We start from the raw sequence: 25,098 nt of genomic DNA on the forward strand, positions 1-25,098 counted from the left end.
GCACTGGCCTGCAAAGCCAAAGGACCCAGGTTCGATTCCCCAGGACCAATGTAAGCCAGGTACACAAGGGGGCACACACATCTGGAGTTCATTTGCAGCAGCTGGTGCACCCATTTTTTTTTTCTCTCTCTCCTGCCTATTTCTCTTTCTCAAATATCTAATAATGAAAAAGGTTTTACATTTATTGTTCCTGTTTTATGGGTTATTTATTTATTTATTTTTTGCAAGCAGATGGGGAGAGAGAGAGGAGATAGATAGAGAATGGGTGCACCAGGGCCTCTAGCCACTACAAACGAACTTCATACACATGGACCTCTTTGTGCATCTGGCTTATGTGGGTACTGGGGAATTGAAACTGGGTCCTTTGGCTTTGCAGGCAAGCACCTTAATCACTAAGCACCTTGATCACTAAACTGTCTCTTCAGCCCAGGGTATTCTTTTTAAAATGATTTTATTTATTTATTTATTTATTTATTTATTTATTTATTTATTTATATGCAAGTGGCCAGGGGAGAGAATGGACACACCAGAGGCTCCAGCCACTGCAGACAAACTCCAGATGCATGCACCACCTTGTGTATCTTGCTTTATGTGGCTATTGGGTAATGGAACCTGGGTCATTAGTCATCTCAGGCAAGTGCCTTAACTGCTAAGCCATTTCTTCTGCCTGGCTATTCTATTTTGTAAGCCAAATACTAAATGAGAGTCAAGTAAAATACACATTTTAACATAGTTAAAACATAAGCATTTTATATACAGAGGAAAATGATAAAGTCCCTGTGGTAAAAGAAATCATAATATTGAAGAGATGAGGAGAGAGGTTATTTTTTTTTAATTTTTTTTTTGTTCATTTTTATTTATTTATTTTTGAGAATGACAGAGAAAGAAGCAGATAAGGGGAGAGAGAGAGAATGGGCGCTCCAGGGCTTCCATCCACTGCAAACGAACTCCAGACCTATGCGCCCCCTTGTGCATCTGGCTAATGTGGGTCCTGGGGAATCAAGCCTTGAACCAGGGTCCTTAGGCTTCACAGGCAAGCGCTTAACCACTAAGCCATCTCTCCAGCCCGAGAGAAGTTATTTTTAAGGTTTTTTTTTTTTTTTTTTTTGGAGGTAGGGTCTTTCTGTAGCCTAGGCTGACCTGGAGTTCCTTATGTAAGTCTCCCTTTCTCCTTCTCTCTGTCTCTCTCAAAATAAATAAATAGAAACTTTAAAAATTCTGAGTACATTGAACTTCCAGAAGCAATGTTATCTATGAACATTTTTATTTTCCCTAAATTTTATATTTACCTTCCTCTAGTGAAAATTACTTAGTGGCCATTGCCTTCTTTTTCTTTTTCTTGAGACAAGATTTTGTTACATAATCTAATCTGAACTGAAACTCACAATAATCCTCTTGCCTCAGCCTCCCAGTGCTGTCACTTGTTTACTTTGGCTACCTGGAAATTCAAGACAAACTGGATAATAACTACTTTGGACCTTTACCTGCTTATAATATTTAAATTATTTTTGTAGCTCAAATTTTATACATATAAAAATCTTGAAACTAGTACTGGAAAAATGGCTTAGTGATTAAGGCATTTGCCTGCAAAGCCAAAGAACCTAGGTTTGATTTTTCCCAAGACCCATCTAAGTCAGATGCACAAGATGACACGTGTGTCTGGAATTTGTTTGCAGCAGCTGAAGGCCCTGGCGTGCCCATTCTCTCTCTCTCTGCCTCTGTGTGTCTTTCTCAAAAAAAAAAAAAAAAAAAAAAAATCTTGAAAGTTGTCTCAAATCTTTCATTGAATGAAGAAATGAATTCGGATGAAAATAAGGTAAGTGTGGTTTTACATACCTATAATCCCAGCACTTGGAGAGGTGGAGGCAAGAGGATCAGAAGTTCAAGACTAGCCTGTTCTGCATCACAAGTTGGAGGCCAGCCTGGGCAATATGAGAACCTGTGTCAATAAAACCATAAACCTCAAACAAAACAAATCAGGGTGAAGATGAATGCAAGTAGGAAAAGAGTGTGGGCTGGTAGAGTGCTTGCCTAGCATGAGGAAGCTTTGCAGTGCAAGAGGGGGAGGGAGGAATCAGAAACTTGACTGATGCTGAACAGTATGCTAAGTTGCAGTAAGTACCTCTTAATTGTCTTAGTATATATTTAAGGAAGCTGGTCAAGGAGGACAAGCATTTTACTGTTTCATGTATCTATAGTGTTAGGCCATTTCATTTATTTATATGTGTGTGTGTGTGTGTGTGTGTGTGTGTGTACACGTATATACATACATATACATTACATACACACACACACACACACACACACATATATATGTTTCTCAGGGTAGGGTCTCGCTCTAGCTCAGGTTGACCTGGAATTCACTACATAGTCTCAGGGTGGCCTTGAATTTATGGCAATCCTCTTACCTCTGCCTCCCAAGTGTTGGGATTAAAGGTGTGCGCTACCATGCCTGGCTTTAATACTTTTTATATTTAATTTTCTATTTCTATTTGGCACATTCATACATGAATATACTTTATTACTCTTGTCCTTTTTCTCCTCCCACTAAACTACTACTTCCCAATTAATCCCCATTTTATCTACTTTCATGCCTTTTTTCTTTCCTTTCCTTTTTTTTTTTCCTTCTTCTTTCAAGGCATTGTCTCACTCTGGCCCAGGCTGACCTGGAACTCACCATGTAGTCTCAAGGTGGCCTTGAACTCACAGCAATCCTCCTACCTCTGCCTCCCAAGTACTGGGGTTAAAGGTGTGTGCCACCATGCATGGCTTTCATGCTTTTTAAAAAACAATATATTTTATTTATTTATTAGAGAATTCACTATGGAGTCTCAGGGTGGCCTTGAACTCTTGGTGACCCTCTTGCCTCTGCTTCCCAAATGCTGGGATTAAAGATGTGTGCCACCATGCCCCGCTCCTCATGCTTTAAAAAAAAAATTAAGTAGAAACTTTGGGCACATTATGTGTTGGTACCATCATTTCCCTCCTCCTTGACTCCATTTCACTGAGGGCCCTCCTCAGTGGGATTGCTGGTATTCCTAGCAGAGTTGTGGGAACAGCAGTCAGTCATTGGGGTGGGGAGCAATGCCACTGAATAGTCCCTCCCAACCTGTGGCTCTTACAGTCTTTCCGTCCCCTTCTCTGTAAACTTTCCTGAGCCGTAGTGGGTGGTTTTTTGTTTTGTTTTTTTTTTTTTTTGTTGTTGTTGTTGTTGTTTGTCAAGGTAGGGTCTCACTCTGGTCCAGGCTGACCTGGAATTAACTATGTAGTCTCAGGGTGACCTCGAATTCACTGTGATTCTCCTACCCCTGTCTTCGGAGTGCTGGGATTAAAGGCGTGCTCCACCACGCCCAAGGTTTTGTTTTGTTCTGTTTTGTTTTGAGATAGGGTCTCACTGTAGCCCAGGCTGATCTGAAATTCACTCTGTAATCTCAGATTGGCCTCAAACTCACTATCTCCGCCTCCTTGGCACTAGGATTAAAGGCACTGTATGCACTGGGATGGGTGTGTTTACTTCAGTGTTGAGCTCTCAGCAGCTCTGGATATCTACTTTGGTGTGTTTTGAGTATCCTCCGTGTATGTCTCCATCACCCTAGGGCAGGTTATCAGGCTCAATGTGGAAGCAACACTCTTGTTTACTTCACTAATTCCTCTGTGGTTTCACCTGGACCCTAGCTGCTGTTCTAGGGTGGTTCATCTGCCAGGGAGTCAGCTATCTTTTCTTGATTTGTTGATGGATTTTGGTTGTTCTCCATTCTCTTGCCTCCTGAAAAACAGCTTCCAATGGAGAGTGAAATCAGCTTAGGTTAAATGGGATAAGCATTATTAATTTAGAGAGATTTTGATGGGTATAACCTCTTTTTTGGACAAAAACTAGTGGGAGCTTCTTTTTGGAGACCATAATCTTGGTGTCTATGGGATAATGACTCAATTCCCAATTCCAGCTACTGTTTCCTTTCCATTGAGTGGCTCTCATAGCCAATCACAGAGCCTTTGGATACCCATCTAGGTTGGATGTCACAATTGCACAGATGGTGTATGTCCTTTCATGCTGGTTGTTTTTGTATAGCAATGTCCCCTGTTTGATCACAACATTACTGGCCATTTTCCCCTAGCAGCTCATGTATTACTTTCCAGCACTGTTATGGGCTAACTATCTAGGAACTGGCTTCCTTGTGGATTCCAGCCAGATCTCTTGATGTTCTGTGTTGGCAGCATAGTAGAGTTTTGTCTTTTACTTCTGGCGGGTAATCAAATGCTTTGATAGATGCCTGTGTTGTTTTGGGGACCTCATAGGTCTCTCTGATCAACAGCTCATTGTGGGTATCAAGTGATTTCTGGTTCTGGGAGTTATAAACCAAAGCCAAATGTTTTAGGGTTAGGCTTCCTCCTACTCTCTCCAGGGCCCTTCTTACCCAATAATCCAGTACCCCCCCATACTCCTATTGAGGGTTATATCTTTTGGTCTGCTATCCAGGAGGAAGGTTTCTATGGTATTAATTCATTTTTTGTTTAGTTTTGTGTTTATCTTTCCCTACCTTCCCATTTCCCTCCCCTCAAACCTTCCATCCCTGTTATCTGCCCCTCAAGTTCCTTACCTTTCAGGTGTGCCTGCAACACAAGCTGCTCCATGTTAGGGACCAGAGATAAGATGCACAAACGATGTGCTTGTGTGAGTTTACTTAGTATGATTGGTTCCAAGTGTTTGGCCATTTCTTTTTTCTTTAAATTTTTTTTTTTTTTTTTTTTTTTAATTTGAGAGAGAGGCAAGAAAAAAGTGTGTGAGGATAGAATGGGCTCATCAGGACCTGCAGCCAACACAAACCAATTCCAGAAGCATGTGCCACCTAGTACATCTGCCTTACATGGGTACTGGGGAATCAAACATGAGTCCTTAGGCTTTGCAGGCAAGTGCCTTAACCACTAAGCCTTCTCTCTAGCCCAGTCTTTGGCCATTTCTAATATGAACATAATTGGAGAAGTTAGGATTTGTAGCTGATTAATTATTTGGTTTATCAGAATGCATGAATTTGAACCATTCCTTAGACCATACTAACACACAGAATGGATACAGAACTTGATATTCCATTCTCTTAGGAAACTTTGATTGTTCTGTAGTTCAGCTCCTTAAGTTTCCAGTACGTTATTTTCCCCTTAGATCCAGAGGCATTGCCTTTTATGGGAAAATAGAAAGAGTTAGATAGCAGTGATTTTCTGGTCTTTGTTCTTAGGTTTTACTTTCTGTATTTAGACTCTTCTACTTTGGCAGTTTAAGCTATAGCTTACCTGGCTAAGGAGATTGCCCAGCAATTAAAGGCACTTGCTTCTAAACCCTGACAACCTGGATTTGATTCCCGAGTACCCACCTAAAAGCAGATGTACAAAGTGGTGCATGAATTTGGCGTTCATGTGCAGCAAGAGTCCAGTCCTCTCTCTGTTTGCAAAAAAAAATTTTAAAGCTATAGTTTCTTATTAATACCTAGAACTAAAAGTATCAGAAAACTAATTTTATGGATAAAAGTTAAAGGATTTCTGGTGATTTAACTTAGAGAACAGGAAAAAGTGAGTTCATTGATTCTCCACCCTCCTCAAACAAATAAGAGTAAATGGGTAAGGAAGTTGCTAGTCTTATCCTGTGACTTTAGAAGATTAACTTGGAGAAAGTGAGTTTGTTGGTTTTTGTAGGTCATGAGGAAGCATCTCTTGATCATGAGGATGATACATGGGCATATATGTGGAGGTAAAGATGGCCTCCTACATAGAGACTGGAAGTAGGAGAGCAACCAACTTTCTGGTGTGGATGGCATGGGTGACATCTTTAAGACCGTGATGAAGTCAGATTGGTAGAATTCCCTACTACTGGAATTTTTTAAAGTTTGTGTTAAGGATATTATCATTAATAGATGAATTTTAAAAATAACATTTCATATTGTGTTATGGATTGATATGCAATAATCTTTGTGAGAATTTTTTGAAGTTTAGAGTCATGGAGAAGGGCTTGGTGGAGGAGAGGTTTCTATTACTGCTTGATATGGTTGTTGATTCGTTTGCTCTTAAGTTAGCTTTGATTCTTGTTTATCTTTTGGGACTTTTGATGTGAAATTGTTCCAGGAGAAATTCTGAAAGGGCAATGTTAATCCTCTGAGGTCCAGTCGTAGTTGGATTATCTGCCTTCCATGAACAGTAAGAACTGGTGATTCCTTTTGAGAAGGCAAACAATGAGTTGGATGTGGCATTCTAGCAGGTCTGTTTCTCTTTCTTCCCCCCATAGGCCTATCAGCAGTCTGATGGGGCAGAAGACAACAGAGATGGAAGGCCATCAATCTGAGGAGGTAAGCGATTTTGAACTGGCAGAGCAGGTGGCTCTTCCTGCCTGAATCATATCCTCTTGCTCTTTAGAAAGTTGGATGGAGATAAAGAGCATTCAAGATGAGGTTAAGGCATCTTCATGAACTGTTGTTACAAGGGCAACATTTGGATTAGTCTTTTGATTGTTCTTTTTCTTGCCCTTCCTCCTTTCCCCTTTAGATACCATGATTAGTGTTTTGTTTTTTCTCCCCAGAAATTAGTGGTTTAAAACAAATGGCAAATTGGTTACCTATGGTTTTGGGTTAGGAGATGATAAGCAGATTCTTGTTTATTTCCAGTCAGTGTCAGGCTGTAGGTAGTCTTGAATAGAGTGATAGGGTTTCTTTTTCTTGATTATTTTGAAGTTTAAATTCTCATGGGAACTGTTAAACAAGAAGTCATCTTCTAATACATATTGGATGTGATGAAACAACATGGCATCCATTAATTTTATGGCACTTGAGGATAATTTGCAGTCCTTGCCCAGAGGGCTTTCTTTATCTATTTTCCCCTTCTTTTCTTCTTCCCTTTTTTTTCTTTTCCCTTTATTAGTTCCTTGGTGGCGTTCAGGACTCTTCAAGAGATGGCTCTTTCATGTGGTAAAAGGTGATTATACTGTTTCATGTTACTTAGGTCTTGGGTAATCTGTTTTCTGGATATGTTGTTGTATTGAGTTACTAGCTTTTTAGAAGAGAATGAGAGGTTATGACTTTGTATCATTTGATCTTGCTGGCTTTTATTTCAGCACATGTATTTATAGTACATAGTTTATGCATTTATATGATTATTTAATATTCATAGTATATTATCTGATATTTATATAATTTGTGTTTTATATGCCTTAAAGATAATACTAATATTTAGATCACAGTACATATAAAGAAAAGAGGAAATACAGAAAGTTATGAACAATTTCTGTCCAAGTACTTATTTTCTGTAGGGAAGAGAGAATAACTGCTTGAACAGCAACCAGAATAACAGCATAAAATATACATATTGTAAACTAATATATATGTTGACCCTGGTTGCTGTACCATATGAGCCATGGAAATTGTGTAGTTATAAATTGTATAGTAGTGTTTCAGTCAATGATGGACTGCATATACCACAGTGGTCCCCTAAACTTTATCACAAAGTGACATCATAGCTGTCTGAGAGTGCAAGTCACTCTGTGGTATTTGTACAAAGATGAGATCAGCGAACGAGTCAGTTCTGATGACACATTCCCATTGTTAAGAGACACATGACTAGCTGGGCATAGTAGCTCGCACCTATAATTCCAGCTCTCAGGAGGTTATGAGGTAGGAGGATTGCTGTGAGTTCAAGCATGGCCTGAGCTATAGAGTGAGTTCCAGGTCAGCATGGGCTAGAGTGAGGCCCTGTTGAGAGAGAGTGACACAGGAAGAAAGAAAGATGACCTCACTGTTATATTATTTGTTCATGTAAGGTTTACAGAGCAAATGTTTTACATTGAAAGTATGTGAGTAGGATTGTATATGAAAGGGTTGAACTGGGCCAGGCCTAGGAATAGGACACATTATCAGAAGGTAGTGCATATGCTACAGCTTTGTTTCCAAGCGGAAAAAGAAACTGCTTGGGTTCATACTCGGTTTTCAGTTTGACAGCTTTCATGGTAGGTGGTGATTTTGTCTCAGTGTTGAGGTTAGGGAGTGAATATATTTCAAACACAGCCACCATGTGTATTTTGTCTACTGTGAGGTATTTGAGAAGGAAAAGAGTATATTTTGGTTTGTTTGCTTGTTTTTTTTAAATTTTTTTGTTTTTATTATTTATTTATTTATTTGAGAGTGATAGAGAAAGAGGCAGAGACACAGAGAGAGAATGGGTGCATCAGGGCCTCCAGCCACTGCAAATGAGCTCCAAATGCATGTACCATCTTGTGCATCTGGGCTTACATGGGTCCTGGGGAATCGAGCCTTGAACTGGGGTCCTTAGGCTTCACAGACAAGCACTTAACCACTAAACTCCCTCTCCAGCCCTGTTTGCTTGTGTTTAAAAAATATTTTATTTATTTGCAAGGAGAGAGAGAGAGAATTGGTGCTACATGACCTCTAGCCACTGCAAACAAATTCCAGATGCATGCACCACTTTGTGCATCTGGCTTTACATGGGTACTGGGGAATTGAACCACAGTTGTTAGGCAATGCAGGCAAGTGTCTTAACTTCTGAGCCATCTTGCCAGCTCACTTGTTTGTTTTTATGACAGTCTTGAGTAGCTCAAGTTGTCTTTGGACTACCAATATAACCAGGGTTGGCCTTGAACTCCTGTTCTTCCTCCCTCTGCCTCCCAAGTGTGAGGATTACAGGTGTGTACTACCATGTTTGGATGAGTTGAAAATCTTAAAATACATGCTTTTCTTTTCTTTTTTGGTTTTTCAAAGTAGGGTCTCACTGTAGCCCAGGCTGGCCTGGAATTCACTGTGTAGTCTCAGGCTGGCCTCGAACTCATGGCGATCCTCCTACCTCTGCCTCCCAAGTGCTGGGATTAAAAGCTTGCACCACCGTGCCTAGCTGAAAAGGAACATCTGTTCTTAATTGAAATGGTCTTTAAGTCCTGTAATTTTGAGACATTCAGCTCTTTTTTTTTTTTTTTTTTTTATATGAAGCAGGGTCTCATGTTAGCCTACACTGGCCTGGAACTCACTCTGTAGCCCAGGTTGGCTTCGAACTCATGGAGATCCTTCTACCCCAACCCAGGTATGCACCACAATGCCCAGTGATACTTTAGTTCATATGAAAATAACAGATAAGGCTGGGTGTGGTGGTGCACGCCTTTAATTCCCAGCATTTAGGAAGCAGAGGTAAGAGGATCACCATGAGTTCGAGGCCACGCTGAGACTACATAGTGAATTCCAGGTTAGCCTAGGCTAGAGTGAGACTCTACCTCCAAAAACCAAAACAAAAAAAGAGAGAAAATAATAGGTAAGGAATAAAGTAGTAATCTACATAGTAGAATGCAATTTAGCATTAAAAATGTTTAAAATAAGATGGGTGTGGTGGTGCATGCCTTTAATCCCAGCACTCGGGAGGCAGAGGTAGGAGGATTGCCGTGAGTTCAAGGCCACCCTGAGATTCCATAGTGAATTCCAGGTCAGCTTGGGCTAGAGTGAGACCCTACCTCGAAAAACCAAAAAACAAAAACAAAAAAAAAATGTTTAAAATAATGAATGGGTGTGCCAGGGCTTTTGCCCCTCAAATGAATTCTAGACACATGGGCCACTTTGTGTGTCTGGCTTTATGTGTATACTGGTGGAAATTGAACTCAGGCCATTAGACTTTGCAGGTAAGTGCCTTTATCCACTGAGCCATCTCTTCAGCCCAAAAGAAATGGTCTGTTAAGCCATGAAAAGACAGGGAGTAACCTCATTGCATAATACTAAGTAAAAAACAACAACAAAAACTTGGAAAGGCATATACTGTATGATTCCACCTATAAGACATTTTGGAAAATGCAAACTATTAAAGCTTGCCAGAAGTTGTTGGTAGGTAGGTAAGGATGGCGGGTACATGTTACTTTACATTTGTCAAACCACAGGCTGTGCACAGTAGGAGTGAACCCTAATATAAGCTTTGCCCTTCGGGAGATGATATATTAGCATTAAGTCTATTGATTGTTACAGTGTGTACCTCTTTTATTAGGTATGTTCACTGTGGTGTGTTTTGATTGGCGTGGACAAGAGATGAAGCTGGGTTTTTTTTTTAATTTTTGTTTATTTTTATTTATTTATTTGAGAGCGACAGAGAGAAAGAGGCACAGAGAGAGAGAGAGAGAGAGAGGAGAGTGGGTGCTCCAGGGCCTCCAGCCACTGCAACTGAACTCCAGACCCGTGCGCCCCCTTGTGCATCTGGCTAACGTGGGTCCTGGGAATCGAGCCTCGAACTGGGGTCCTTAGGCTTCACAGGCAAGCGCTTAACCGCTAAGCCATCTCTCCAGCCCTGGGTTTTGTTTTTTAAAAAAGTGTTCCCAGTGTTGGTGGTACACGCCTTTAGTCCCAGCACTCAGGAAGCAGTGGTAGGATTGCTGTGAATTGGAGCCCAGCCTGGGACTACAGAGTGGGTGCCAGGTTAGCCTGGACTAGATTGAGAAACTACCTCAAAAAAAAAAAAAAAGTAAGTCTTCCTAGGCATGATGGCACACACCTTTAATCCCAGCACTCAGGAGGCAGAAGTAGTAGTATCACCATGAGTTCTAGGCTACCCTGAGACTACATAGTGAATTTCAGGTCAGCCTTAGCTAGAATGAGACCCTACCTTGAAAAATGAAAACAACAACAATAAAAGTCTTTTATTAAAACTAAATCAGGACTTTCAATATGACAGACTCATAACGTCACTAGAACTCCAGGGGTGAAGTCAGAAAGTATTGAGAACCGTGAACAACCATAATCTACAAACAAGACAAGACTGGCTAGCTGACTCCCTGTTAGGAGATGAACTATTCCTCCCCCTACCTCCACTCTCACAGCAGCCAGGGCCCAGGTGAAACAGAGGAATTGGTGAGATGGGCAAGTATGCAGCTTCCATGGCAAGCCTGACAACCTGCACCAGGGTGATGGAGACAGAGACACTGGGGGTACTTAAAACACACCAAAGCAGAAACCCAGGAGCTGCTGAGAGCTCAGCATTTAAATAGAATTAAAGCACACTCACCAAGGCTCAGGAAAGTTTGTGGAAGAGGGGTTGGAAAGAATGTAAGAGCCACAGAATGGGAGGAAATATCCAGAGACATAGTCCTCCCCATAATGACGGGCTGCTCTTCTCACAACTCACAACCCACAACCCACAATTCCATGGTGAATACTAGCACTCCCACCAAGGGGGGTCCTCATTGGAGTGGGTTCAGAGAAGAGGGAAATGATGGTATCAAGATATGATGTGTCCATACAAAGTCTACTTAATGATAAAAAGAGAAAAAACCAAAATTGGGCAGGGGAGGTGGCACTTGCCTGCAAAGCTTGTTGACCCAGGTTCAGTTCTACAGTATAATGACAGATGCACAAAGTGGTTCATGCATCTGGAGTTTGTTTGCAGTGGCTAGAGGACCTCATGTGCCCATTCTCTCTCTCTTTCTGTCTCTCTTACAAATAAGTAAAGTATTTTTTATTTTATTTTTTTCAAATGTTTTATTTTTATATATTTATTGGAGAGAGAGAAAGAGAATGGGCATGCCAGGGTATCCAGCCACTGCAAATGAACTCCAGACACATGCGCCACCTTGTGCATCTGGCTTACATAGGTCCTGGAGAATTGAACCTGGGTCCTTTGGCTTTGCAGGCAAGCGCCTTAACTGCTAAGCCATCTCTCTAGCCCCCCCCCTTTTTTTTGTGTCTCTCTGTGTGTTTTCAAGCTAGGTTCTTGCTGCCCAGGCTGACTTGGAATTCGCTGTGTAGTCTCAGGATGGCCTTGGACTCTTAGTGATCCTCCTACCAACGTCTCCCAAGTGCTGGGTTTAAAGGCTTGTGCCACCATGCCCAACTCAGTGTTTGTAAAAAGAAAGAAAAAAAAAATTAGGACCTTGTCTCACAAAACAAAAAACAGGCTAGGGAGATAACTCAGAAAGTGCTTGCCACACAAGCATGAGGACCTAAGTTTGGATCTCCAGCACCCACATAAAAGCCAGGTCTGATGACAAGAGCCTGTGATTTTAGCACTGGGTAGGCAGAGATTGGAAGATTCTCAGAAACTGCTAGCTAGCTCCAGATTCAGTGAGACACTGTGTCTCAAAAATGAGATGGACGTCTGGGGAGATAGATGGATCAGTGGATGGCGTGCTTGCTACACGATTCTGAGTACATGAGTTTGGATCCCCAGACCCCATGTAAAAGTCCAAAGCTGTGGTAGGCTCCTATAGTCTCAGTGAGCCTCTAGGTAGAAGGGAGGTGGAGATAAGAGAAGTTCCCAGAAGCACCTGAAGGGAGCAGTGAACAGGAGATCCTGCTGCAATATGAGGTAGAAGGCAAGGACTGATCTCAAAATGTCCTGATCTCTACAGTGGCACATGCACACCTGCAATCATACAAATACAAAATAAATAGAACAAAATAAAGGGTTTTAAAAAATGAGATGGAGAGTGATTAGAACTCCAGCGTTGACCTCTGGCCTACACACACATATGTATGTCCACCTGTACCTGTCCAGCATCTGTTTCTGTAAGCTATAGGCCTTGTTCCCTGGCTAAGTTACTTAACAATAAACACCATGCATTTCTAAGCATTTAAAAAAAATATTTATTTATTTATCTATTTGACAGAGAAAGAGGGAGGGAGGGGGAGAGAGCGAGAGAGCGAGAGAGGGAATGAGAATGAATGGGTGTGCCAGGGCCTTCAGCCACTGCAAACTAACTCCAGATGTATGCGTCCCCTTATGCATCTGGCTAACATGGGTCCTGAGGAATTGAACCTGGGTCCTTTGGCTTTGCAGGCAAACATCTTAACAGCTAAGTCATCCTTCCAGTCCATTTCTAAGCATTTTGAAGTTTTTACTTAATGATATATTTTTTTAAAAGTTTTTATTAGCATTTTCCATGATTATAAAAAAAAATCCCACAGTAATTCCCCCCCCCCCACTTTCCCCTTTGAAATTCCATTCTCCATCTAAATGATATTTAGTTGTATATTAGTTGGCTAAGGCTGCTGAGACAAAATACCACAAACTGAGAATTATTTAAATAGAAATTTATTTATTACAATGTTGAGGTTGGAGGTCCAAGATCAAACTACAGCCTAATTTTTTTGTTTTGTTTTGTTTTAGTTTTTCAAAGTAGGGTCTCATGCTTGCCTAGGCTGACTTGGAATTCATTATGTTGTATCATGGTGGCCTCGAACTTACGGCGATCCTCCTATCTCTGCCTCCCAACTGCTGGGTTTAAAGGCATGCGCCACCAACCAGGCTCTGATTTTTCACCCCCCCACCCAGCCCCTTCTATTTACCTTGCAGGTAGCATTCTATTCTGTGAATGCCACCATGGCATTTGCCCTGTATATATGTATAGAGAGCTCTTGTGTCTTTTCCATCTAACGAGGAACTAGTCCTGTTGGGTTGGTTACATCCTTAAAGGCTCTCTTCCCAAGTGCAATCACACTGGGAGTTAAAGCTTCCATTTGTGAATTTGTGAGATGAAGGCATAATTCAGTCCTTAGTACTTAGTTCAGGACATTAGAGTTCTTCGTGGGCCTTAGGCATGAGGGTGGTGTGACTCTACACATAAGGTCTTGAGAAGGCTGGTAAACTATTGTCACAATGTTTTTCTGTTGTAAACAAGACAGGAATCATTTGAAGAATTTCTGCAAGTTACCATTCTGAGAATATATTGGAACAAAGGCTAAGCAGAGACACTAGTTAGAAGATAATTACAGTAATTGGCATTAGATGATAGTGTTTACAACAAGCACTGAGCAATGCATGTTCAGTACCTGTTCATTCAATGTTTGTACATGTAAATATACTGAATCACTTTTTTTTTGGTGATTAAACTGTTTTTTTTTTTTAAATTTACTTGAAAGAGAGAGAAAGAGGCAGAGAGAGAAGATGGGCACACCAAGGCCCCCAGCCATTGCAAAGAAACTCTAGGTGCATGTTCCACCTGTGCCTCTGGCTTATATGGGTACTAGAGAATCGAACCTAGGTTCTTAGGCTTCATAGGTAAGCACCTTAACTACTAAGCCATCTCTCCAGCCCCGTATCAAACGATTTTATCAGGGCAAGATATGAATGACAGAGGTATAGAAAGTGTTCAGACTACAGATTTCTTTCAAAAGTAGAATAGAGTGAATTTGCTGATAGATATGTAAGTCTTTCATCACTGTGACAAAATACCTCACCAAACAACTTAAGGAAAAAGATATATTTTGGTTCATGGTTTCAGGGTGTCAGTCCTCAATCCATTGTGATGTGAAGGGCATGGAAGGTCAGCTCACATCATGGAGGCCAAAAGCAAAGCATGGATGCCAGATATTCCCTTAACACTTATGCCCCAGTGACCTACTTCTTTCAGCTAGGCCCCAAAGTAGTATCACCAGCTGGGTCCGAATGAGTGTTCAACTCATGAGTCTGTGGGATATTTCAGATTTAAGCCATAGCAATTGGATGCACATGATAGGAGAGAGAGAGAAATTGATGGCTGAATGATTTTTTTGGAGGGGGGGATTCGAGGTAGGATTTTACTTTAGCTCTGGCTGACCTGGAATTCACTCTGTATTCTCAGGGTGGCCTCGAACTCACGGCAATACTGCTACCTCTGCCTCCTGAGTGCTGGGATTATGGTGTGCATCACCATCCTGGCCCTGGCTGAATGAATTTTTTGTCTGAGTAAGGAGAGCTACTTTAAAATATATATATTTTTTATTTTGCTGTGCGTGGTGGTGCATGCCTTTAATCCCAGCACTCGGGACTCAGAGGTAGGAGGATCACCCTGAGTTTGAGGCCACCCTGAGACTACATAATGAATCCAGGTTAGCCTGAGCTAGAGTGAAAAAATACAGACACACACATGTTTGAGAGAGAAAATGAATATGGGCATGCCAGGGTTTCCAGCCACTGCAAAATGAACTCCAGATGCATGTGCCACCTTGTACACGTGGCTTACATGGGTCCTGGAGAATCAAACCTGAGTCCTTTGTCTTTTCAGGCAAGTGTCTTAACTACTAAGCCACCTCTCCAGCCCTACTTTTTTTGTGTGTGTGTGGGGGGTGTTGAGGTAGGGTTTCACTCTAGCTCAGGCTGACATGGAACTTATGGAGTCTCAGGGTGGCCTCAAACCCAAGGCAATTCTCCTGCCTCCACCTCCCAAGTGCTGGGATTGAAGGCATGCACCACCACACACAGCTACTTTTGAGAGATGATTGCTTTGGCTCTGAGGACATCTTAGTGGGGATACTTTTTATTTTTTATTTTTTTATGATTTATTTATTTATTAGAGACAGAGAAAGGGTGAGAGAGAGAATGGGTATGCCAGGGTCTCTAGCTACTGCAAATGAACTCCAGATGCATGTGCCACTATGTGCATCTGGCTTACTTGGTAAGGACCTGGAGAATCGAACCTGGGTCCTTAGGCTTCACAGGCATGTATGTTAATCACTAAGCCATCTTTCCAGCCTGGGAATACTTTTATTTATTTATTTTTTTTAATTTGAGACAGGGTCTCACTATGTAGCTCAGACTGGCCTGAAACTCATCTTGTAGTCCAGGCTAGTCTGGAACTCATGAGCCTCCCATCTTTACCTTTTGAGTGTTGAAATTATAAATGTATACCACTTTACCTGTTCTTGATGTATACTGTTATTTTTTTTACAATACATGTTCAGTACCTGTTGATTCAATATTTGTACATGTAGATAAACTATATCACCTTTTGGGGGTGTTCAAACCAGTTTATTAGAAGGCTCAAAGGTGGGGCACTGAAGAGGGCAATGGAATCTGATGTCCTTCTAAGGGCATGTCTCCATGACTACCTCATGACTGAAAGACCAAAGTGCTCAGCATCCTCTTCCTCTCTTCCTCCTTCCCTTCCTTCTCTCCTCCCTCCCTTTATCTCTCCCTTCCCTCCCTCCTTCCCTTGGCTTGTCTCTCTCTCTCTCTCTCTTAAGGTTTAGAGAGACTTGATGAGATTAAAAAAAGGAAGAGGAGAAAGTGCAGTGAGCTCCTGCCCATCAAAAGGCAGTAGGGGTAGAGCCCCCTGGGCTTTGTCTTTAAGTGACAGCAGTATAGCAGAGAGGTTCGTTCACTGAAGGTGATGATACAGCAGTGGAATAGCAGAGCCACTGCGTTACATCCTATCATATGGCTTTCATTATACACAACAACTTCCTAATGACAAAACTAGGGGTTGTTCTAATTTGTATCTAATACCCAATTTCATGCCTTTGAGCATTGTCACAAGTGTCTGCAGGATAAAAGAAAATATTGCATCAAAGGATATGCATATTGCTTATTTAGTAGAAATCATCAACATGGCCTTCAAAAGAGTAATTTTGGGGCACTGGATAGATGGCTCAGTGGTTAAAGGCACTTACCTGCAAAACCTGACAGCCTGGATTCAATTCCCCAATACCTATGTCAAGCCAGATGCACAAAGTGGCACTTGCATCTGAAGTTCATTTGCAGTACTCATAAGCCCATTTTTATTCATATTCTTTCTCTCCCTCTCTGAAATAAATGAAATTAAATACACACACACATACACACACCATATATATATATATATATATATATATATATATATATATATATGTATATGTATATATAAACACACACACACACACATACACAAAAGAGTAACTCTGACTTATGTTCCCAAACTTTTTCCCTTTCTCATTCTTTTTATAATTCTCCACGTTGGTAGCACTTGTGCAATTCTCTGTGAATTCTAGTCAGAACAGCATAATTTGTTTGCAGTGATTCCAAATAGTCTATTTAAATTTTGCTGCATGTTGAACACATAGCAATTGTTGGAGAGCATAGTGAATGATGAATATTCAAACCAAGGCAAGTGCCTGTGTGAATGGACACACATTGTTTGGACAAGACTAGGATGAGATTGTGCACAAACGCATCAGGCAGCTCATTCCTCCCCAGAGGTAACCACAGTCCTGGCTGTTAGCCTCTAGCTGTGTCTTTAAAGGATTTTTTGTGTTTGTTTGTTTGTTTGTTTGAGGTAGTGTCTCACTGTAGCTCAGGCTGACCTGGAATTCACTATGTAGTCTCAGGGTAGCCTTGAACTCATGGTGATCCTTCTACCTCTGCCTCCCGAGTGCGGGGATTAAAGTCATGCACCACCATGCCTGGCTCTTTTTTTTGAAATCATGCTTGTGATATTTGTCTATGATGTATATGGCAATAACTTATTCATTCTTATGTAGTATTGTAGTATGTAAATATTTACCCACTCTGCCATTGGTTGATAGTTGGGTTATTTTGAGCTTTGTATGATTACAGATAGTACTTCTTTGAACACTGTTTATAAATGGCTCTAGGTGTATGTGAGTCACGTTTTAATCACTGTGACAAAAATACCTGAGAAAAACAACCTACAGTAGGCAAGGTTTATTCTGTTTGTCTGGCTCCATTGTTTTGGCAGCACCAGGATGGTGGAGATCTTAGGTTCCATTGATGAGGTGAGCTCCTGCAGTAACCAATACATTTCCCTCAAAATGCTACTCAGCACATGAGCCTTTGGGGTATATTTCTTTTTTAATTTTTAAATTTATTTTTACTTGTTTATTAGAGGGGGAGAGAGAGAGAGAGAGTGAGAATGGGCACGCCAGGGCCTCTAGCCACTACAAACAAACTCCAGATGCCTGTGCCACCATGTGCATCTGTCTTTTATGGGACCTGCAGAATTGAACCTGGGTTCTTAGGCTTCACAGGCATGCACCTTAACTGCTAAGCCATCTCTTCAGCATAGATACATACGTGTGTGTGTGTGTGTGTGTGTGTGTGTGTGTGTGTGTGTGTGTGTGTATGAGTTTAAGAGAGAGAGGCAGATAGAGAGAATTTCATATCCAAATTATAACCGGGTGGGAACATAAATACACTTTCTAAAACTTTTTGTCATATTTTGTCATGGGGTTGGAAAGCATTCATTTTTTTTTAAGTATTGCTAAACTGTGTTCCAATTAAATCCATGGTGTTACACACCTTTAATCCCAGCACTTCAGGTGGCAGAGGTAGGAGGATCACCATGAGTTCAAATCCAACCTGGAACTATAGAGTGAGATCCAGGTCAGCCAGGGCTAGAGTAAGACTCTCCCTTGAAAAAACTTAAAAGATAATAATAAAATAAAATATAATAATAAAATAAACCTAAACAAAAAATTAAATCGAGTGTACAGTTTATATTGTACATTCAAACTAGTAGTATATTAAAATTGTGTTTTTTCCCTATCTTAGCCAGCACTTGGTATATTACATTTTCTATTTTTTTGTTTATTTATTTGAGAGTGGCGGGGGGGGGGGTGGAGGGTGGGGAGGGAAGGAGGGAGGGAGGGAGAATGGGTGTACGAGGGCTTCTAGCTACTGCAAATAAACTCCAGACGTGTGCATCTGGCTAACATGGGTCCTGGGGAATTGAGCCTCAAACCGGGGTCCTTAGGCTTCACAGGCAAGCACTTAACCCCGTCTCTCCAGCCCTACATTTTCTATTTTGATTAATTTGATCTGTAATGATGTTAGGTTTGGATTGTAATATATATTACTCTGTTTATATTTATTTTTGTTTTTTCAAGATAGGGTTTTACTTTAGAGCCTAGACTGACTTGAAATTCACTGTGTATTCTCAGGGCCTTGAACTCACTGCAATCTTTCTACCTTTGCCTCCCAAGTGCTAGGATTAAAGGTGTGTGCCACCACACCTGGATAGTCTGTTTATTTTTATTACTATAACAAAATACCAAGGCAGGATACATTTTTAAAGAAAAGAGATTTATTTTATTTTGGTTTTTCGAGGTAGGGTCTTGCTATAGCTCAGGCTGACCTGGAATTCACTATGTAGTCTCAGGTTGGCCTCAAACTCTCAGCAGTCCTCCTTCCTGTGCCTCCCTCATGCTGGGATTAAAGGCATGCCCCACCATGCCTGGCCTGAAAAGGGGTTCATTTAATTCACAGTTCTGGTTGCTCAAAGTAAAAGGTTTGAAGTGAAGGGGCTGGTTAGGCTTCCAGCAAGGACCTAATGACAGATGGCATTACCATATTGGGAGCCCATGTGAGAGAAAGAGAACACATCTCAGTGCAAGAAGCCAGGGCTGGAGAGGTGGCTCAGCAGTTAAGGCACTTGCTTGCACAGCCTAACAACCCAGGCTCGATTTCCCAGTACCTACATGAAGCCATATGCACAAAGTGGTGCATGCAAAAGTTTGTTCGCGGTGGTTAGAGACTATGGTATTCCCATTCTGTGTGTCTCTCTTCTGCCTCTATTGGCTTGCAAATAAATGAATGAATGAATGAATGAATGCAAGAAGCCAAACAGCAATTTAGAGGGTAGGCTCTGTTGTCCAACAGCTTATCTCCTCCAAGGGTCTTTCCCCCAGTGATTCTAAGACTTCTCAGTAGTCTTCAATCTCTCACTGATTTCATACACCTCCCAACACTGCTACCCGGGGGGGCCAAGCCTACAACACATAAACCCTTGGGGGACACACTACACCCACACAATAATGGCATACTACTCTCTGGTGATTAGTAACGCTGACTCTGTATTTTTGCTTGGTAATTCAATGTTATTTCCATAACAGAGGGTTTTGTTTAAAGCTATTCTCTTCCCTCAGGGAAATCATAAAGTAGATTCCAATGAGCAAAATAAATAGAAAGGAATATTTCTTTTGGTTATTGAGATTTAGTTTTTCTTATTCTTGCAGTACAGGCAGGCCCAAGATTCTAGCAGAATTCTTGCCTCAGCCTCCCAAGTGCTAGAATTGACACTGGTTAGAAAGAGATCTTTTTTTCTTAAATTTTTTTTGTTTATTTTTATTTATTTATTTGAGAGCGACAGAGAGAGAAAGAGGGGGGGGGAAGAATGGGTGCACCAGGGGCTCCAGCCACTGCAAATGAACTCCAGATGCCTGTGCCCCCTTGTGCATCCGGCTACTGTGGGTCCTGGGGGATTGAGCCTCGAACCGGGGTCCTTAGGCTTCACAGGCAAGCACTTAACCGCTAAGCCATCTCTCCAGCCCAATAATTTCTTTTTTTAAAAAAATATTTTATTTTTATGTATTAATTATAGAGAGGGTGGGAAGAGATATGGTCATGCCAGAACCTCTAGCCACTGCAAGTAAACTCCAGATGCATGTGCCACCATGTGCATCTGGCTTATGTGGGTTCTGGAGATTTGAACCTGGGTTCTTAGGCTTTGCAGGCAAGTGCCTTAATCACTAAGCTGGCTCTCCAACCCAAAGAAGCATTTATTTCTGCATTAATGCTATAGTCTGTTGATGTCCAAAGGACTTCTACCTAACCTGTGGCTCTTACAACCTTTCCACCCCTTCTTCCCCAATTTTCCTAAACCTTGGAGGGCATGACAGAGATGTCTCTTTTATTGTGGAGCCCACAACAGCCTCTTATTTTGTTGACTTTTTTTTTCTCAATTTTTATTAACATTTTCCATGATTATAAAAAATATCCCATGGTAATACTCTCCCTCCCCCCCCACTTTCCCCTTTGAAATTCCATTCTCCATCATATCACCTCCCTATCTTAATCATTGTACTTACATATATACAATACCAACCTATTCAGTACCTTCCTTGTTGAGTTTTAAGTCTTATCAGTCTACTACCATCTCCATAGAGAAGATTCTTTGGCTAGTACTGAGAACAGTACTAATATTCTTTCTGTCACTTCCTCTGCAGTGTTCCCTGAGAGCCCTGGTGGGTGTGGTAGAGATGGTGTGTCCAGTTCCAAGCAAAATAAAATAAAAATAAAAATAAAATAAATAAAATAAAAATAAAAATAAAATAAATAAAATAAAAATAAAAAAGTAAAAATAAAAATAGCATTAGTTTATAAATATTCAGAAGGCAAATTTGATGTGTTCAACATATCCATTTAGCTAAAGAACAATAGTAGCTTCCCTCTGGGGCCTATTATCTTTCCAAGCCATAAGCTTTTGATTTTGTTCTTAGTACCAGGTACGAATTCCCTTCCACTTAATGGGCCTCAAATCCAATCAGAAAGCAGTTAGTTGTCCCCATAGCTTATGTGCCCCTGTTGCTCTGTGGGCACATCTTGCCTGGTTGTATACCTTATAGGGTCTACTGCTAGATTAGACCTTGGATGACTTTTCTTTCCCAGCAACCTACACAGCACTTTTCTACAGTTTGGCAACTAGCAGCAGGGAGGAGGCTTCTAGCTCAGTGCCAGCTAGATTTGTCAGTGTTCTGTGAGGTAGGGTCTATAGCTCAGGCTGATCTGGAATTCACTATGTAGTCTCAGGCTGGCCTCAGACTCACAGTGATCCTCCTACCTCTGACTCCTGAATGCTGAGACTAAAGGCATGAGCCACCACACCTGGCCCTTGTATTTTATTTTAACCTCAGCATCTAACTTCTTGTTTTAGTTGCACATTGTCAAGGAAATATTAACAAAGATGAGTAAATTAAAAGTAGATAGGCTACTTGGAAAGATGGCTTAGCTTAGCAGTTAAGGTGCTTGCCTACAAAGCCTAAAGACCTAGGTTCAATTCCCTAGTACCAAACATAAGAAGATGCACAAGGTAGCACATGTGTCTGGAGTTTGTTTGCAGTGGCTAAAGGCCCAGAGTCTCTCTCTCTCTCTCTGTGCCTCTCTCTCTCTCAAATAAGTAAATAAATAAAATATTTTTAAAAATAAATATGGTTTGTCTAGTAGTGTCAATATTTTCCTAACTTTCAGATAAGTTTAATAAAAAGTAGAAAATACTATTTTAGTTTAGTTTTTTTAAAAATTTATTTATTTATTTATTTGAGAGCGACAGGCACAGAGAGAAAGACAGATAGAGGGAGAGAGAGAATGGGCGCGCCAGGGCTTCCAGCCTCTGCAAACGAACTCCAGACGTGTGCGCCCCCTTGTGCATCTGGCTAACGTGGGACCTGGGGAACCGAGCCTTGAACCGGGGTCCTTAGGCTTCACAGGCAAGCACTTAACCGCTAAGCCATCTCTCCAGCCCTTTTTCTTTTTTTTTTTGAGGTAAGGTCTCCCCCTCTAGCCCAGGCTGACTTGGGATTCACTCTGTAGTCCCAGGCTGGCCTCAGACTCACAATGATCCTCCTACCTCTTCTTCCTCAGTGTTGGGATCAGAAGCATTCCCGACCACGCCCGGCCTTAGACTAATTTTTTTGAGTTAGCATTCAATGGTGTGTTTCATTATGGCACTTTCCATACACATATGCCATCATACTTTCTTCTTATCCTTCAAAAAGGCTTGGTTATTTATTCGTTTATTTACTTTTGACTTATGACAGAGAGAGAAAAAGAGAGAGAATTGGCACGCCAGGACCTTAGCCCCTGTAAGCAGACTCCAGACGTGTGTAGCATCTGTGCAGCTGGCATACATTGGTTCTGGGGAGTTGAACCTGGATCCTTAGGCTTCAAGGCAAATGCCTTAACAGCTAAGCCATCTCTCCAGCCCTGTTTATTTTTTCTTAAGATAGAGTTTCACCGTAGCTCAGGCTGACCTGGAACTCTAGCACAAACTGGCCTTAAACTCACAGCAGTCCTTCTACCTCAGCCTTCCAAATTCTGGGATTAAAGACATGTGCTACCATACCCAGCTTCCAAAAGTGTTTTTATTTTAAAATTGTCACTAAACATCTATACTTTACATGGATTTCCTGTGTTTTTATTTTGTTTTACATAAGTGGTACCAAATTGTCTTGGTTTCTGCATTCATTGTGTTATGTTAACATCTGTATTATAGGTTGCTGTTAGTAGCGCTTTCAGCTACAGCATAAGATGAGTATCAGTTGTGCTCATTCCCCTGCCTAGTGAGAAAGCTGTGCTCTACGAATGTTGTGGAATGTGGTGCCAGTTTAATAAGCCAACATCATAGAGGCTGCAGTTAGGAACAAATCACCATAAAAAGAAATTTCTTACAAAGTCATGTTTCTAAGAAGTGTACAACAAACTGGCAGGCAAAGGTACACGAACCAAAATGAATTTGCTGGGCAGCATGTTACCCATTACTCAAGAGTCTCACATGTGAACACTGGGCATATAAAACATTCATGTGTGTGCTTTTGGAGTACTGATTCATTGCAGTTTGTACAGCTCTTGGCCATAGTCCCAGGCTGTATATGTATATTTCAAACAGCCTCACATGTTTGCAGATATCTTTGGCCCTTACACCAAGGAAATGTTTCCAACTACTTGTGACCCTTCAACAGACTGAAATAAGCATAATGACAATGCCTCCATCACTGTGTTGGTTCCCACTGCTTTTTTGCCATTATGGGCTCCTCTAGCTGGCTGGTGTCCCTGTGACTCACACCTGCATGGGTTTGTGTTTCCTGTTCTGTGGCAGCAGTGTCTGGAGCGCTCTCATTACCTGTCTGCCCTGTGCTGTAATTTCTATGTGGGCTCCTTGGGACCCAACCTCGTCTCTGAGTCATTTTTCTTTGCAGTAAAAATTTTCCTGTGAAATCCTATCCTGATATTCTGTATCTTAAAATTTAAAGGCTTTAAAAATTTTGGTTTTCATGTCTGAAGTATCCTGTGAGTCTGTGCCATTCACACAATCCATCAGCAGAGGGAGCTAAGTAAAAGAAGACTAGTTCCTGAAGTTGAGAAGACCCACAAAAACAGAGGAAGTACTGACAGTGAGGCATTCACAACCATTAGTAATGAAAAAGAGTTTGAATAGGACTAGAAAGTGATAGAAATCAATATCTGAATCTTTTTTTCTTTGTGCATATTTGTGTATGTGTGAATGTGAGTGTATGCCTGGCAGGCACATCTTGTGAATGGAGGCAAAAAGATCCTCTGAGCTATCTCCCTAGCCCCTTATTTGGGATCTTTATAGAAGATTAATACTTATATGAGGTGGTGTGTGTTTCAAAATAATTTTGTGTAGAGAGATGAGGTCTTTTAGTGGGTAAGTGCTTGCTCTGTAAGTGTGGGTTCAGTTACCTAGCACCCATTTAAGCACCAGGTGGGCATAGCAGCCCACTTATAGTCCCATTGCTTGGAAAGCAGAGACAGGTGAGCCCAGGGCAAGCTGGCTGGGTAGACTAGCCAGATCAGCCTGAGACCATGCCACAGTAAATAAGATGGAGAGCAATCAAGGAAGACATCTGACACCAACTTCTGGTATTCCTATGCATGTATACCCACATATAAACACACACCATTCATGCACATGCAAAAGAAAACCTGTTTAGAAGGCTGATCAGATACATACATGCATATTAGAGAACAAATCCCATTTTCCCCTCTGTGCAAGTAGTATTTATTAAGGATGATGAAATGAGATCACTTGCTTTGTGTGGAATTTCATGTGGAGCATTAAGTTGTGAAGTTGCTAACCCATTCCAAGGTTTAAAGGCAGAGTTTTTAATGTAAATTTCTTGTATTTGTTTTGATTAAATATATGTATCTTAATTTCAGTTAGCAGACTTGAAGAAAGAGAAGCAGAATTGAAGAAGGAATATAATGCATTACATCAGAGACACACTGAGGTGAGTTTCTAGGACAAAGAAATGGATTATTTTATGTCAAAAATTTTCTTTAAGCCAGGTATGATAGCACATGCCTTTAGTCTCAGGACTTGGGGAGGCAGAGGTAGGTGGATTGCCATGAGTTCGAGGCCACCCAGAGACTACATAGTGAATTCCAGGTCAGCCTGGGCTAGAGTGAGACCCTACCTTGAAAGGCCAGAAAAAAATTTTTTTTAAATCACAATAATTTGTATAAAAATGAGAATAATTCATAGGGATTATTTTCTAAAATATTAAATGTCATGTGGTATTTACCTAGTTGCCAAATGTTAATTTTTATTTCCTCCTCTTTGTTCTCTTTATTCTTTCTGGAATTAACTTTCCATGTAGAGAATTTGTATGTCACAAAATAATGTAGTGGTATTTTTGGTGTGTGCATGTATGTATGTGCATGCTCATGTGAGTGTAGGTGTGTGTAGGTCAGGAGACAATTATTTTAAAATAATATTTATTTGTTTATTTTTTTTAAGAGGAGAGAAGGAAAGATCACTCCAGGGCCTCCTGCCATTGCAGACAAACTGCAGACACATGTACCACTTTGTCTATCTGG

At 41.1% G+C, this 25,098-nt stretch overlaps 1 protein-coding gene across 9 annotated transcripts in view; it reads left to right on the top strand.

Annotated features, from left to right (window-relative positions):
• The window catches only part of Spag9 (sperm associated antigen 9), a 177,056-nt gene that overhangs the window by 41,696 nt on the left and 110,262 nt on the right, over positions 1–25,098 (top strand). For all 9 annotated transcript variants that reach the window (XM_045159333.1, XM_045159326.1, XM_045159327.1 and 6 more), the window contains exon 3: positions 24,439–24,509. In XM_045159333.1, the coding sequence (XP_045015268.1) occupies positions 24,439–24,509 (71 nt within the window). The remainder of the gene's footprint in view (positions 1–24,438; positions 24,510–25,098) is intronic.

The sequence above is a fragment of the Jaculus jaculus genome, chromosome 9, assembly GCF_020740685.1.
Source record: "Jaculus jaculus isolate mJacJac1 chromosome 9, mJacJac1.mat.Y.cur, whole genome shotgun sequence".
Lineage (NCBI taxonomy): Eukaryota > Metazoa > Chordata > Mammalia > Rodentia > Dipodidae > Jaculus > Jaculus jaculus.